The 10,824-nt window shown below is 41.0% G+C and overlaps 4 protein-coding genes across 4 annotated transcripts; 1 reads left to right on the plus strand and 3 right to left on the minus strand.

The window, feature by feature from the left end:
• Positions 1 to 21: 21 nt before the first annotated feature.
• On the plus strand, positions 22 to 1,665 carry SS1G_10139 (hypothetical protein; the record flags this gene model as incomplete). Its single annotated transcript, XM_001588542.1, has 1 exon — positions 22 to 1,665. One exon carries the CDS (start codon positions 22 to 24, stop codon positions 1,663 to 1,665), a length of 1,644 nt encoding a protein of 547 aa, XP_001588592.1.
• A 917-nt stretch (positions 1,666 to 2,582) lies between these two features.
• On the minus strand, positions 2,583 to 4,019 carry SS1G_10140 (hypothetical protein; the record flags this gene model as incomplete). Its single annotated transcript, XM_001588543.1, has 2 exons — positions 2,583 to 2,929; positions 2,999 to 4,019. The coding sequence occupies 2 exons, from the start codon at positions 4,017 to 4,019 to the stop codon at positions 2,583 to 2,585; spliced, it is 1,368 nt and encodes a 455-aa protein (XP_001588593.1).
• A 2,964-nt stretch (positions 4,020 to 6,983) lies between these two features.
• SS1G_10141 (predicted protein) lies at positions 6,984 to 7,377 on the minus strand (the record flags this gene model as incomplete). The annotated part of the gene is made up of 2 exons (XM_001588544.1): positions 6,984 to 7,055; positions 7,267 to 7,377. 2 exons carry the CDS (start codon positions 7,375 to 7,377, stop codon positions 6,984 to 6,986), a joined length of 183 nt encoding a protein of 60 aa, XP_001588594.1.
• Positions 7,378 to 8,361: 984 nt separating this feature from the next.
• Positions 8,362 to 9,069, minus strand: SS1G_10142 (predicted protein; the record flags this gene model as incomplete). The annotated part of the gene is made up of 1 exon (XM_001588545.1): positions 8,362 to 9,069. The coding sequence occupies one exon, from the start codon at positions 9,067 to 9,069 to the stop codon at positions 8,362 to 8,364; it is 708 nt and encodes a 235-aa protein (XP_001588595.1).
• Between the last annotated feature and the right edge of the window lie 1,755 nt (positions 9,070 to 10,824).

The following is a 10,824-nucleotide window of genomic DNA, read 5'->3' on the forward strand; positions in this document are numbered from 1 at the left end:
GCGTTTTATCAACAACCTATAATGAATTCGAATAATCAAGAAGCTCGTATACTCCTTGCTATCGAAGTTATTCATAAAGATAAAAAATTAAGCATTCGAAAGGCTGCTATGCTCTATAATATTCCTCGTACGACTCTTCGACATAGAATGGAAGGTTTACCTCTTCGTACAGAAACTCGAGCGAATCGTCATAAGATTACAGAATTAGAAGAAGAGGTGATTGTTCAATATATACTCGATATGGATTTAAGAGGATTTCCACCTAAACTAAAGAATGTGGAAGATATGGCGAATGATATTCTCGAATCGAGGGGTGCGAAACGCGTTGGGAAGCTCTGGGCGCATCGATTCGTAAAGCGTCGAATCGAATTAAAGACGCGTTTTAGTCGTGTTTATGACTTTCAAAGAGCTCTCTGTGAGGATCCTAAGCTTCTTGAAGAGTGGTTTCGACTAGTTGCGAATATGCGAGCGAAATACGGCATTTTGGACGGAGATTTCTACAATTTCGACGAAACAGGCTTTATGATGGGGATTATATGTGCAGCAATGGTAGTAACTAGTGCTGAACGAAATGGCAGAAGCAAGACAGTACAGCCAGGCAATCGAGAATGGGCTACAGCAATAATATGCGGAAATGGAGAGGGTGAAACTATTCCCCCATTTCTAGTAGTTCAAGGACAAGTTCATCTCTCCAATTGGTACACCGAAACGAATCTTCCTGCGGAATGGGCTATTAAACCTACATCTAATGGGTGGACGAATAATGAGACGGGTTTAGAATGGTTGAAACACTTCGACAAGCATACTAAGAATCGAAGAAAGGGCAAATATCGAATGTTGGTACTGGATGGGCATGAAAGCCACGAATCAGTAGCTTTTCAAGCATACTGCAAAGAGAACGATATTATATGTTTACGTTTACCACCGCATTCAAGTCATTTAACTCAACCACTTGATGTTGGCTGTTTTAGCAATCTAAAACGTTCATATGGTGGTCAAATTGATGGATTTATCAAGGCACATATCAATCATATTTCGAAGGTTGAATTCTTTATAGCTTTTAAAGCTGCATACGAGGAATCAATCACTTCTCAGAATATGAAATCAGGATTCCGAGGAACAGGTTTAATCCCATTTAATCCTGAAGCTGTACTCTCGAAATTAGATATTCGAATTCGCACACCTACCCCCCCCTCTTTCGACCTAGATCAATGGATCTCTCAAACCCCTCGCAACCCAACTGAAGCTCTTTCTCAATCAACATTAGTTAAATCTCGAATAACTCGTCATCAAGCAAGCTCTCCTACACCTATATTCGAGACTGTACTAGCTCTAGCTAAGGGTACAGAGAGATTAGCTCATGAAAACACACTTTTAAATACAGAGATTCGTACACTTCGGACAGCAAATGAAGCATTAAGCAAGCGTCGACGCGCGAAAAAAACCCAATTACGTCAAGGAGGAGTGCTCACTGGACAAGAGGCTCTTGATATATTATCTCAGCAAGAGGTTGATATTCAGATTCAACGCGATGAGCGTCAAAAAGGGGGGAATTCTAATGGGGAAGCATCTTCTAATCGATGTTGTAGTAAATGCGGAAAGACAGGACATAATGCAAGAACCTGTCAAAATAATGTAATAGATCCTAGATTATTAGATTCTTAATAGTTTCAATCAATTGATTCAATTGTTGTTGAATAATATGGGTTTGAAAGTGTAAATTGAGGTGAAAGTGGGCCACTCGATGATATGGGCCACTCGATGATAAACCACGTTATTCTGTCCGAGTATCAATATACAATGTACTCCGTAGGTATGATATACATATAATATTATCTAGTTTTCAATCGATCAATACATCAATGAAATCATTCATATTTCCCCAGTACAATCACATTCATGGACCTTAAGTTAACTCCAATCCGCAAGAACATTTCATTTATTACGCATTACACTCATATATAATTCCAAGTCTTATTTCAATGATTTAAATTTCTACTAGTAACATAAACATACATACACACAAGACAGGCACAGACATCTATTTCCCTGGATCAAAATGTATTATTTCATTTTGTATATGCCACTCTTCACTACCTAGGTATCTTCATTCGCTATTGGTATCTTTCCATAGTGACACCACCATATCAAACCTGCCAAGATCCCTTCCCATTCTTCTCCCCTCCAATTCCTCGCCTCTTGCCTTCACTACCCCATCTTCCTTAAAACCCCAATTCCCCTCTCTCGCATCACATCCCTCTACCTCGCCTAGTATAGGCACAAACAAACCATCACTCCCATCAAACCACCATCAATATCAAACAAAGAAAGGCCAGAGAGCTGCTTCATAGCTTCTAAAGAAAGAGAAAAAAGGCCATTCATAATAGAAAAGAAAAAACGCCATCCACTCCCCCATAATGGTATTGTGATATAATATGACTACAAAGCTGTGCCCCGAAGATTCCCTTTTCATTCCCACCGCATATTAAATAACGGGAGCACGGCTTCCCAAATGAAACTTTTTATAATAACGTGTGTGCGTAGATGGATGAAAAAATCGTTACAAATCCCATCCTAATCGATTAAAAGTTTTGTGAAATACCGGCACTCTGTTGACCCGGGTAATGTGATGGGTTTTCAATTCGTGTGTTTCTCCTTGCTGATACATCACGTATAACTGGCTGTCCTGAAACTTCGGTTCGATTTGGTGGACTTCCATATGGTGTTGCATCAGTATATGGGTTTCCTGCTCCATATTGATCATAATATTGTCCACCTCCATTATATCCACCGGCACCTTCACCTGATCCATCTGATCGATTGGCAGCACTGTATGACGATGAAGCATTCGATAGCCCTCGGTTGATGTCGCGATTTCCTCCTGTAGTTGGTCCCATAGCACCCATGCCTTCGTCTTCATGATGATCAACTAAAGGATTGTCAGATCGAGTATCGGAGACTGCATGAGTCGGTGAGTTTCCTTCCGAATAAGCCATACCAATTCCACCTGCGGACTGACCACCAGATAATGTTGTTGAGGCTTTTCTTCCTGACGATGCTACCGCCGTAGTACCCCATCCACGATAACCAGATCCTTCTTCTTCACGCATTTCGAATGGTCCATCACTTCCTCCTGATCCTACTGCTGGAATTGTTGGATCATTGTTCGGATTGTATCCATATTCCTCGACTTCCTTTCTTCTCATTTCTTCAGCATCCTTACGTTGCTTTCGTTTCCTCCAAAAGAATAATCCAGCAGCAATTAAAGCAGCAACTGCAACAATAGGTACGACTACCGCGATAGCAATTGTTCCTCCACTTCCGATACCAGACTTTCCCGATTTACCTGTCCCTGCATTGCTAAGACCGGCTGTTCCGGAAACTGCGGAGGTTGCTGAAGACGATGATGTAGAAGATGTTTTGGCTGTAATAGCTTGTGTAGATGTAATATATTCAGTTGTGACTTGTCCAGAGGATACACCATCAGTCGGCGTGACGGTAACAACGGATACAACGACTGTAGGGGTTGGAGTATCGGCTGGGGCTGTTGTTGTGGGTGTTGTCTTGGACTCGCTAGTTTTCTGAGTGGTAGGTGCGGGTACTACCGCAGGAGTAGTGGTAGTTGTTGGAACTATTACTGGAGTTGTCACTGATGGTGTTGTTGGCGTTGGCGTCGTTGGCGTTGGCGTCGTTGGTGTCGGTGTAGTTGGAGTTGGGGTTGGTGGTGCTGCTGTTGTTGAGGTTGAGGTTGTAGTTGGTGGAACGGGAAGTACTACACTACTACTGCTAGAAACAGGAGTTACAGGATCAGGACTTGTGACTGTAGTCGATGAACTTGTGTTAGCAATTGCACTTGATGTAGTAGAGGTCGTGGATGTTAATGCTTGAGAAGTCGAAGAAGGGACTTCAGCAGAAGAAGTAGCAGCTACAGGTGGCGCACTGGTTGCCATACTTGTATTGTTCGAAGACATGGTGAATTGTCTGGCGACAAATTTCTCAGGCTTCCTATATGTAGCCATGTTAGTCACCAAACTTTGAATTATTCACTCACGCTACATTCAGGCAAAATGTAGATAGAGTAGACAGTAATTGATATAATATCTTACCCTTCAGCCAATCTTTCCCCTTTATTAACCAACTTTATGTGTTGTTGAAGTGTGGAGAACCTCGATGCGAAGTAGTTTCGAATTGGTCGAAGAAGGAAGGTATTCAAGCACAAACGAAATGTGCTTCGAAATTGACCGGATGAAGATCAATGGGGATTAAATTAAACTATTGGTTTTGGTGCAGTCTCCGTACGATGGATTACGGATTACGAACGCTTTGATTATATTCTTCGGTGAAAAAAGGTTTCGACACGTCGCAGAAATGGTAAAATAAATGGTCGTAAAGTTTGGAGAGAAAGAGAGAAAAACAGTTAATCAATTAAGTTTCTCTTTGGGCGTCTAAATTTGTGGAATCGACAAGTGAAAAAAAGGTTTGAAGAAAATGATCGAGTTTGCTGCAAAAGAACGAACGGAGGGAGAAAGGAATAAAATGGTTGAATTCGGTAGATGGGTTGTTATTTTTTTTGGATGTTGAATGTTTTTCAGTCCCCAGCCAGTAGCGGTATGGAACATGTACTCGTCTATTGCCCTTTTGACGAATGAGATGCGAGGTAGGGTAGAGAGGTAAAAGAAAAGAGCCTGTATGGAAATTGAGAAATTGAGGCGTTCCAGTAATGGGAAGAGAGAATGAATGAGAGTGAGTTTGTTTTCAATTTGTTTTCAGCCTTTTCGAATATCGACGGAATGAATCGAATGAATTGGTCCGAATGATAAATGATTTCAATGTTTTGTGCCCGTTATGTGAGACAAATAAGTGAACATCTCAGACAAGAAGTTTTCCCTTTCCTTTTCATTCAAGCTCACTCCACTCAGGCTACACAAACGACCTCCACCAAGCCAAGCACTGTACTCGGTAGCTTTTCCCTTCTCTTTCCAGGGTTCAAGGTACCTAGGTAGGTGTTTTCTTTTTACAGCCCGAGCCAACGTGGTACGAAATTAGATTCTGGGATGGCGGTGGACTGGGCTGCCTGGGGCTGGGCTTTGACCGTGATATCGGGATTTTGGAGATAATTGATTTATATCGATAAGAGGTACGTACGGTTGTTTGTTGTCGTCTTTGATGTCGAGGAATGTATTTCTTTTTAAGGGCAAGACTCGATGAGATGAATCGATGTTACTCCTATGAAAACCATAAACCATCAGAACAAATATATCTTGAATGAACTTTTGTTTACATCAACAAAACATGAAGGTTGTTAGAAGCGGGAAGTGAGTGCTAGCTGCAAGCTTGTGCGGGTGCTAAAGTTTTAGGGTAGGTGGCACTAAGTCGGCACTATAAGTTGGTTCCTTCTCTACAAAGTAATAATGAATACAACTAACTATTAAGTAGGTGACTACTCAGTAGTAAATTATTGCGTCGCTTGAAAATACAGCGATGAACCATCTTACATTTTCGATACTGATGATGACAATGAGTTTATGTTCCCGCATACCTTCATCGCTCTACCTTGTACCCAAAACTCTATACTTTGAATACTTTGACTTCCGAGGTCTCAAATTTCTACTTGTTACTTCCTTCTCTTTTTCTCCTGCTAACATCGCCTTGTTCTCACTATTCCTCGGTATGTATTTCTCATTTCCATGAGATACGATGTAGATCAGACAACTGAATCGTGAGAAACGAACATCAATAGTCTATCTCTAAACTAATCAGATTCAAGAAGTATATCTTCCATACAAAATTCATCCCAACTTCAGGGTCTATTTCTCGTCGCTCTTTTGGTGATATTTGATATTTCGAGATACATGTCATGTCACCCGCACTACGCCTGAAATGTTCTCAGGGAGGCAAAATTGGTTGTTTCCTCTAACCATGCAGTGTCAATCATGATATCCCCACGAATCAGAATTCATGATATCGTGAAAATACGAATGTACGAAGTACGAAGTAGGAAAACGACCGTTTCATTTGTGGCTGTGTTTTTATGTAGGTAAGAAATAATTCAGCATATAAAATAACAACGGCGTCGGTCAAATGATTAATTATATCTTAAGCCACAATCGTATTGCACCCACTCTATTGCATCGGAGCAATCCGCTGGGTTGAGTTAACAATACGCTTTCCGTCATTCTGGAGCTCATTATCATCATGGACCTCGACTTATGATTCATGGGCATTCATCTTTTCACAATGAATGAATCAATCGTTTCCGTCGTTGCTCAATCCTTCTCTTCCGGATGCTAACATCACTCGGATCTCTCCTTCCTAATGCATCTTAGTGTTACCCAAATTCGATCAAACTTTCTCCGGATTTGGTAATCACTGTGACTGTGCGTATCAAAAATACTTCCGTCTTGAAGTTTTCAAAGTGCATCACAATCCCCCTTAACCCCTTGATTAACCTTCACCAAAATCAAAATCAAAAATCTTTCACACCAACATCAAATTCCTCCATCCTCGTAACCAATTCCAATCAGAAGATCTCTCATTTCGTCTTAAGGTTAAGATCTAATTCATGAACCCCTGCCTTCCATTTCTTCTTTCAATCTTCCATTCCAGCGAGATTTATTATAGATCACAATCCATAACATATATGATTCGTCAATAAACTCGGAAATTAAAGAAATACCTACACGGGTGACGAAAAAAACCTTAGGGACATTTCCCCGTTGTTTTTCCAAGATGGTTAAAAATAATGAGCAAGGGGTAAGGGCAGGGGCAACATGAAGACCTGTTGAACCACAAGATTTCTAGGACCCGGGTTCTTAATTCTTGCACTTAAGGATTCTCCGATATAAATGTGTAAAAAAACATGGAAGGAAAATTGACGTCAGGAAATTGTGATAGTTATTGTCAAACTTGAAAAGAAGAAGAATTCGTTGAGTACGAGGAAGAGTAATGGATGTTGCTGGTCTGCAAGTGATTTGGCCAATCTTTCATTTCTTTCGCGTATTTGGTTCACCTTGAAACGGCACTGTATTACCCCAAATTGAGGAAGAAAGAGTACACTGTACCCATAGAATAGTTTCGAACAATACGGAGTATACGGAGTAGAGACTCAAAGGGTAACATGATTTGAAAGTCAGCGATTCGAGTGAACATTTCCAATTCATGAGAATTAAACACAATGCAAAGTTCTAGCTCGTCAATTGCGCCGGGCAAAATGAAGGAATAAAGTGGGTTCCAAGACCATATCACGTGATTTCCCTCAAATCTCACCTTCGAGATACCTAGTATCAAAAGATAAAACCAAAGTCCTCGATAGTTGCGATCTTCCTTCTTTCTCAAGCACGCCAACTGACTTATTATGACTTCTTCTTGATTAAACATAACTGTGCAGTAACCACATTATCTTCATGTTAATTTTTCAATATTTTCCTGCTCATTACTATACACCATCAATCTTGAACACTCTTTCGTGCTTTTGATTATTTAATGTCTTTGATCCAGGATTATGAGCACCGCGATACTCTTCACTTTAATTTGAACCTCTAGATAGAAAAGAGCTTCAAGATAATATCAAGACAGCACACCATCTGGGCCGAACACCAGTATCATAGCCTCCTCTCTCGAGACTTTGCTAACATGCTTCTCCTACAGAAGTCCGATATCCCCCTCTCGACTAGCAAAGACAACGGACTTCCTCGAGTTGGTGGATTTACTCAAGATTCATTTAGTCTCAATTACTAAGAGTAGGAAACTGAAAATCGAAAATGAAAATAAAGAAATACACAATACAGCACAAGGTGGTAAATTGATAAGCTCTGCATCACCAAGCCACTTGATGAAGATTTTGTGGTATTGTGGTTGTATCTTTTGAAGATATCTTTCCCCACATGCTTTCCTAGCAGTGGGACGAATTGATTTGAATGCATCTTCAGATGTTTTTATATCACTACCTTTATTGGTAGCTTCCATTTTCAAGAGGAGTGCATTGTGATGTGCTACCTGCCAACGGACTTTGATGCCAGCATCTTGGCAGCTTCGCTAGGAGGCCTTCGATGCTAAGTTTAGTGAAAAAATCATCGTTATCGCGTTAGCTGACAAGTCTTGATAAGTAGCCATCATAGATTTTTTACTCAATATTTTCAGTACGTTGGATTCAGGTGTCACAGTTATTACTAGCGGACCTTCACCGCAGTCTCCTATTCAACCACACCTCCCTCGAGCGTCAAATTCGCTGCTTCAAAACTTTTGGCTATCAAATCCTTTCAGGGCAACTTTCGATCATCAGATCCCTTAGGGAATACCTGTAAAAGCTCAGGCAAAAGTATTGTACACCGAGTCATCACCACCAAGTAGATTCTATATCGTCTACTGGTCGTAGCTGTCTGGTGTTTCAGCTAACCACCGCTTTACTCCTGCATTACCACGTTCTACTTGCTGATGGTATTGCTCTTCTTCCTGACGATATTGCTCTGCTACACGACGTTCCTCCTTTTGCCGTTCCGTGGCCGCTTCCATATCAAATCTGACCATCCGGATCCTGTTACTCATAAGCCGGTAGAACTTTTCCATCAAGCGGACATCAATTTCCCTCCCACCCCTGGCCCGAGTCCCCGCCGTCTGCCCTGCTGCATTGGAATCTGGGATTTCCTCAGGTAATTCGTACATCTCATATTTTTCATCAGGACGAGCGGGGTCCAGATATTTCCAAAACCCGAACGTCTCGATATCGTCAAATATGATTGCCATTTTACACTGGATGTCTTTAGAATCGTATGCATACCCACTTACGTCCGACATCCGTTCGAGTACGCGTATAACATGCGAGATTATATTACTAGAAGCAATATCTCCGTACTTTTTGCGACAATCTGGGCAGACGTCCTCTGCCAGAGGAAGTTTGGAAGTAACTTGGCAAGGCTTTCGCCCATCGATTTCTTGGAACATTTGACCGCGGTATTGCTCTTTGGGATAGTTGTCGCATCCTATCCATTTCTGAATGGTGCCATATCTATGGTGATGTTCGGATATGTCGGAATTGCAGATGAAGTTGATGGTATTGGCGGGAATGCACATGGTTGCAGCTGTAAGTGGGTTCTTAAGCTAAGGTCAGCCTGAAGTGGAATAGAAATATTACTCGTATCAGGCAAATAGGCTTTGAGATGTGACAGGAGCGAAATTCTATCTTCGAATGTCGTGATATGTTTTGGCGTTATGTTGTTGTAAAGTTGTTGTACGCCCGGGGTGCTGGTCGTATTGAAGAAGAGAAGTAAAATCCAGACGGGAATCTCGGGGTATTTAAGTAGGGAACCCAAGATTTACATCAGTCATTAGAGAAGCATAATTCATTGTGATGAATGATTTCTCTGAGAATCGCAATACTCATACTGTAAGTTCGACCCACCTCAATTGCCATCACATGCACTACATATTGTGTTTGTCGATTCAGAGCAGAATAAGAAGATTGAATGATGGCGAAGAAGTCAGAGCATCAAATGCTAGACTTTGAAACTTCAAGCATATGGCTAAGCGTCGAAATACATAAGTTAGAAAAAATAAAAGAAAAACTCGAAAATTCCTCTACCAAAGCACTTGGAACAATCAAAAGTCCAAGGCTTTATATGAGTAGAATAACTCCAAGTAGTTTAAATAGAGCATCAAAATCAGCCAAACTTGAATCACTAAGAACCCGTGAATCATAGGTATATGTATATTGAGCCTCGTGCATTGCTTCCATCGCCGGCGCAGCTCATAACACCCGGCAGCTCACATATGAGTAAGTTCATCGGACTTCATTCTCAAATTCTTCTTCCCGATCTTCCTGTCACGCAGATCGAGCATCGCGTTAAGCGTATGCAGGATATGTTCAGAAAGGAGCTTATATGTGTACTGGCCGTCAATGTTTACATGCCTCAAGATGTTGCGGGAATTGGGATCAGTCATTCCAAATGTAGGATCCCTATAATAAGGGATATAGGCTTGAACAATGATGATATTCAACTAATAATCTTTTAGGATTTCTAAGAATTCTTGATTTCTTCTATATTCTATAAAGAAAGAAAAAACTAATATTTATATACAATTTGTAAAAAACTTTAGATATTCTTTTCTTTAAACTAAATTTATTAAAAAGAGAATATCTGATATAACAGTCTAAAATGCAACCCCCGGCTTATTACCGGAATATTATATATCATCCCGTAGATCCGTATAACAATCCCTGGCAGGCAGTCTGTACCGGTGGTATCTTTCACTCGAGATTGGAGTTGCGGAATTAGAAAGAATCGAAGAGTAAGAGATATGGAAACCGAGCCCCATCTCCGAACCCATCAGAAGCGAAGAGATATCTCAAGGCCTCCCGCACACGCCGCAGTACGTATGATAATTGGTATATGGAACAAATCACAGTCGATGGTGATTCCTGGCGAGCGGTTTAAAGTATGGCATTTCCAGAACACTTGCTGTGAATGATGTGCCGTGGAGAATCTCATTGGAAAGGCGAGTAAAATCTTCCCCATTGACGCACGAATATGTTGTTATATTTTATGTGGTGGGATGGCGCTTTTGTCATCGCAAAAGAACGTAATTAGTTTGGTGAATCTGCTCATACTTGCACATAAGAATAGACTGTTCAGAATTAGCAATTAGGTTTCATATATGAGTGCGAACACTGGCTTTTTGGTAAAAGGTTATGGATCATGATGTAAATTTTCGATGGCTTGAGGTCAAAGAAACTTACTGGTCGATTCTACCCTAGGAGAATGAAGCTCAACGCGTAGCTTCCTCTCTTCTCAATCGTTTTCTGTTTGAAGTCGATACCTTGAGTTCCAC

The sequence above is a fragment of the Sclerotinia sclerotiorum genome, genomic scaffold, assembly GCF_000146945.2.
Source record: "Sclerotinia sclerotiorum 1980 UF-70 scaffold_15 genomic scaffold, whole genome shotgun sequence".
In the NCBI taxonomy this organism is placed as follows: domain Eukaryota; kingdom Fungi; phylum Ascomycota; class Leotiomycetes; order Helotiales; family Sclerotiniaceae; genus Sclerotinia; species Sclerotinia sclerotiorum.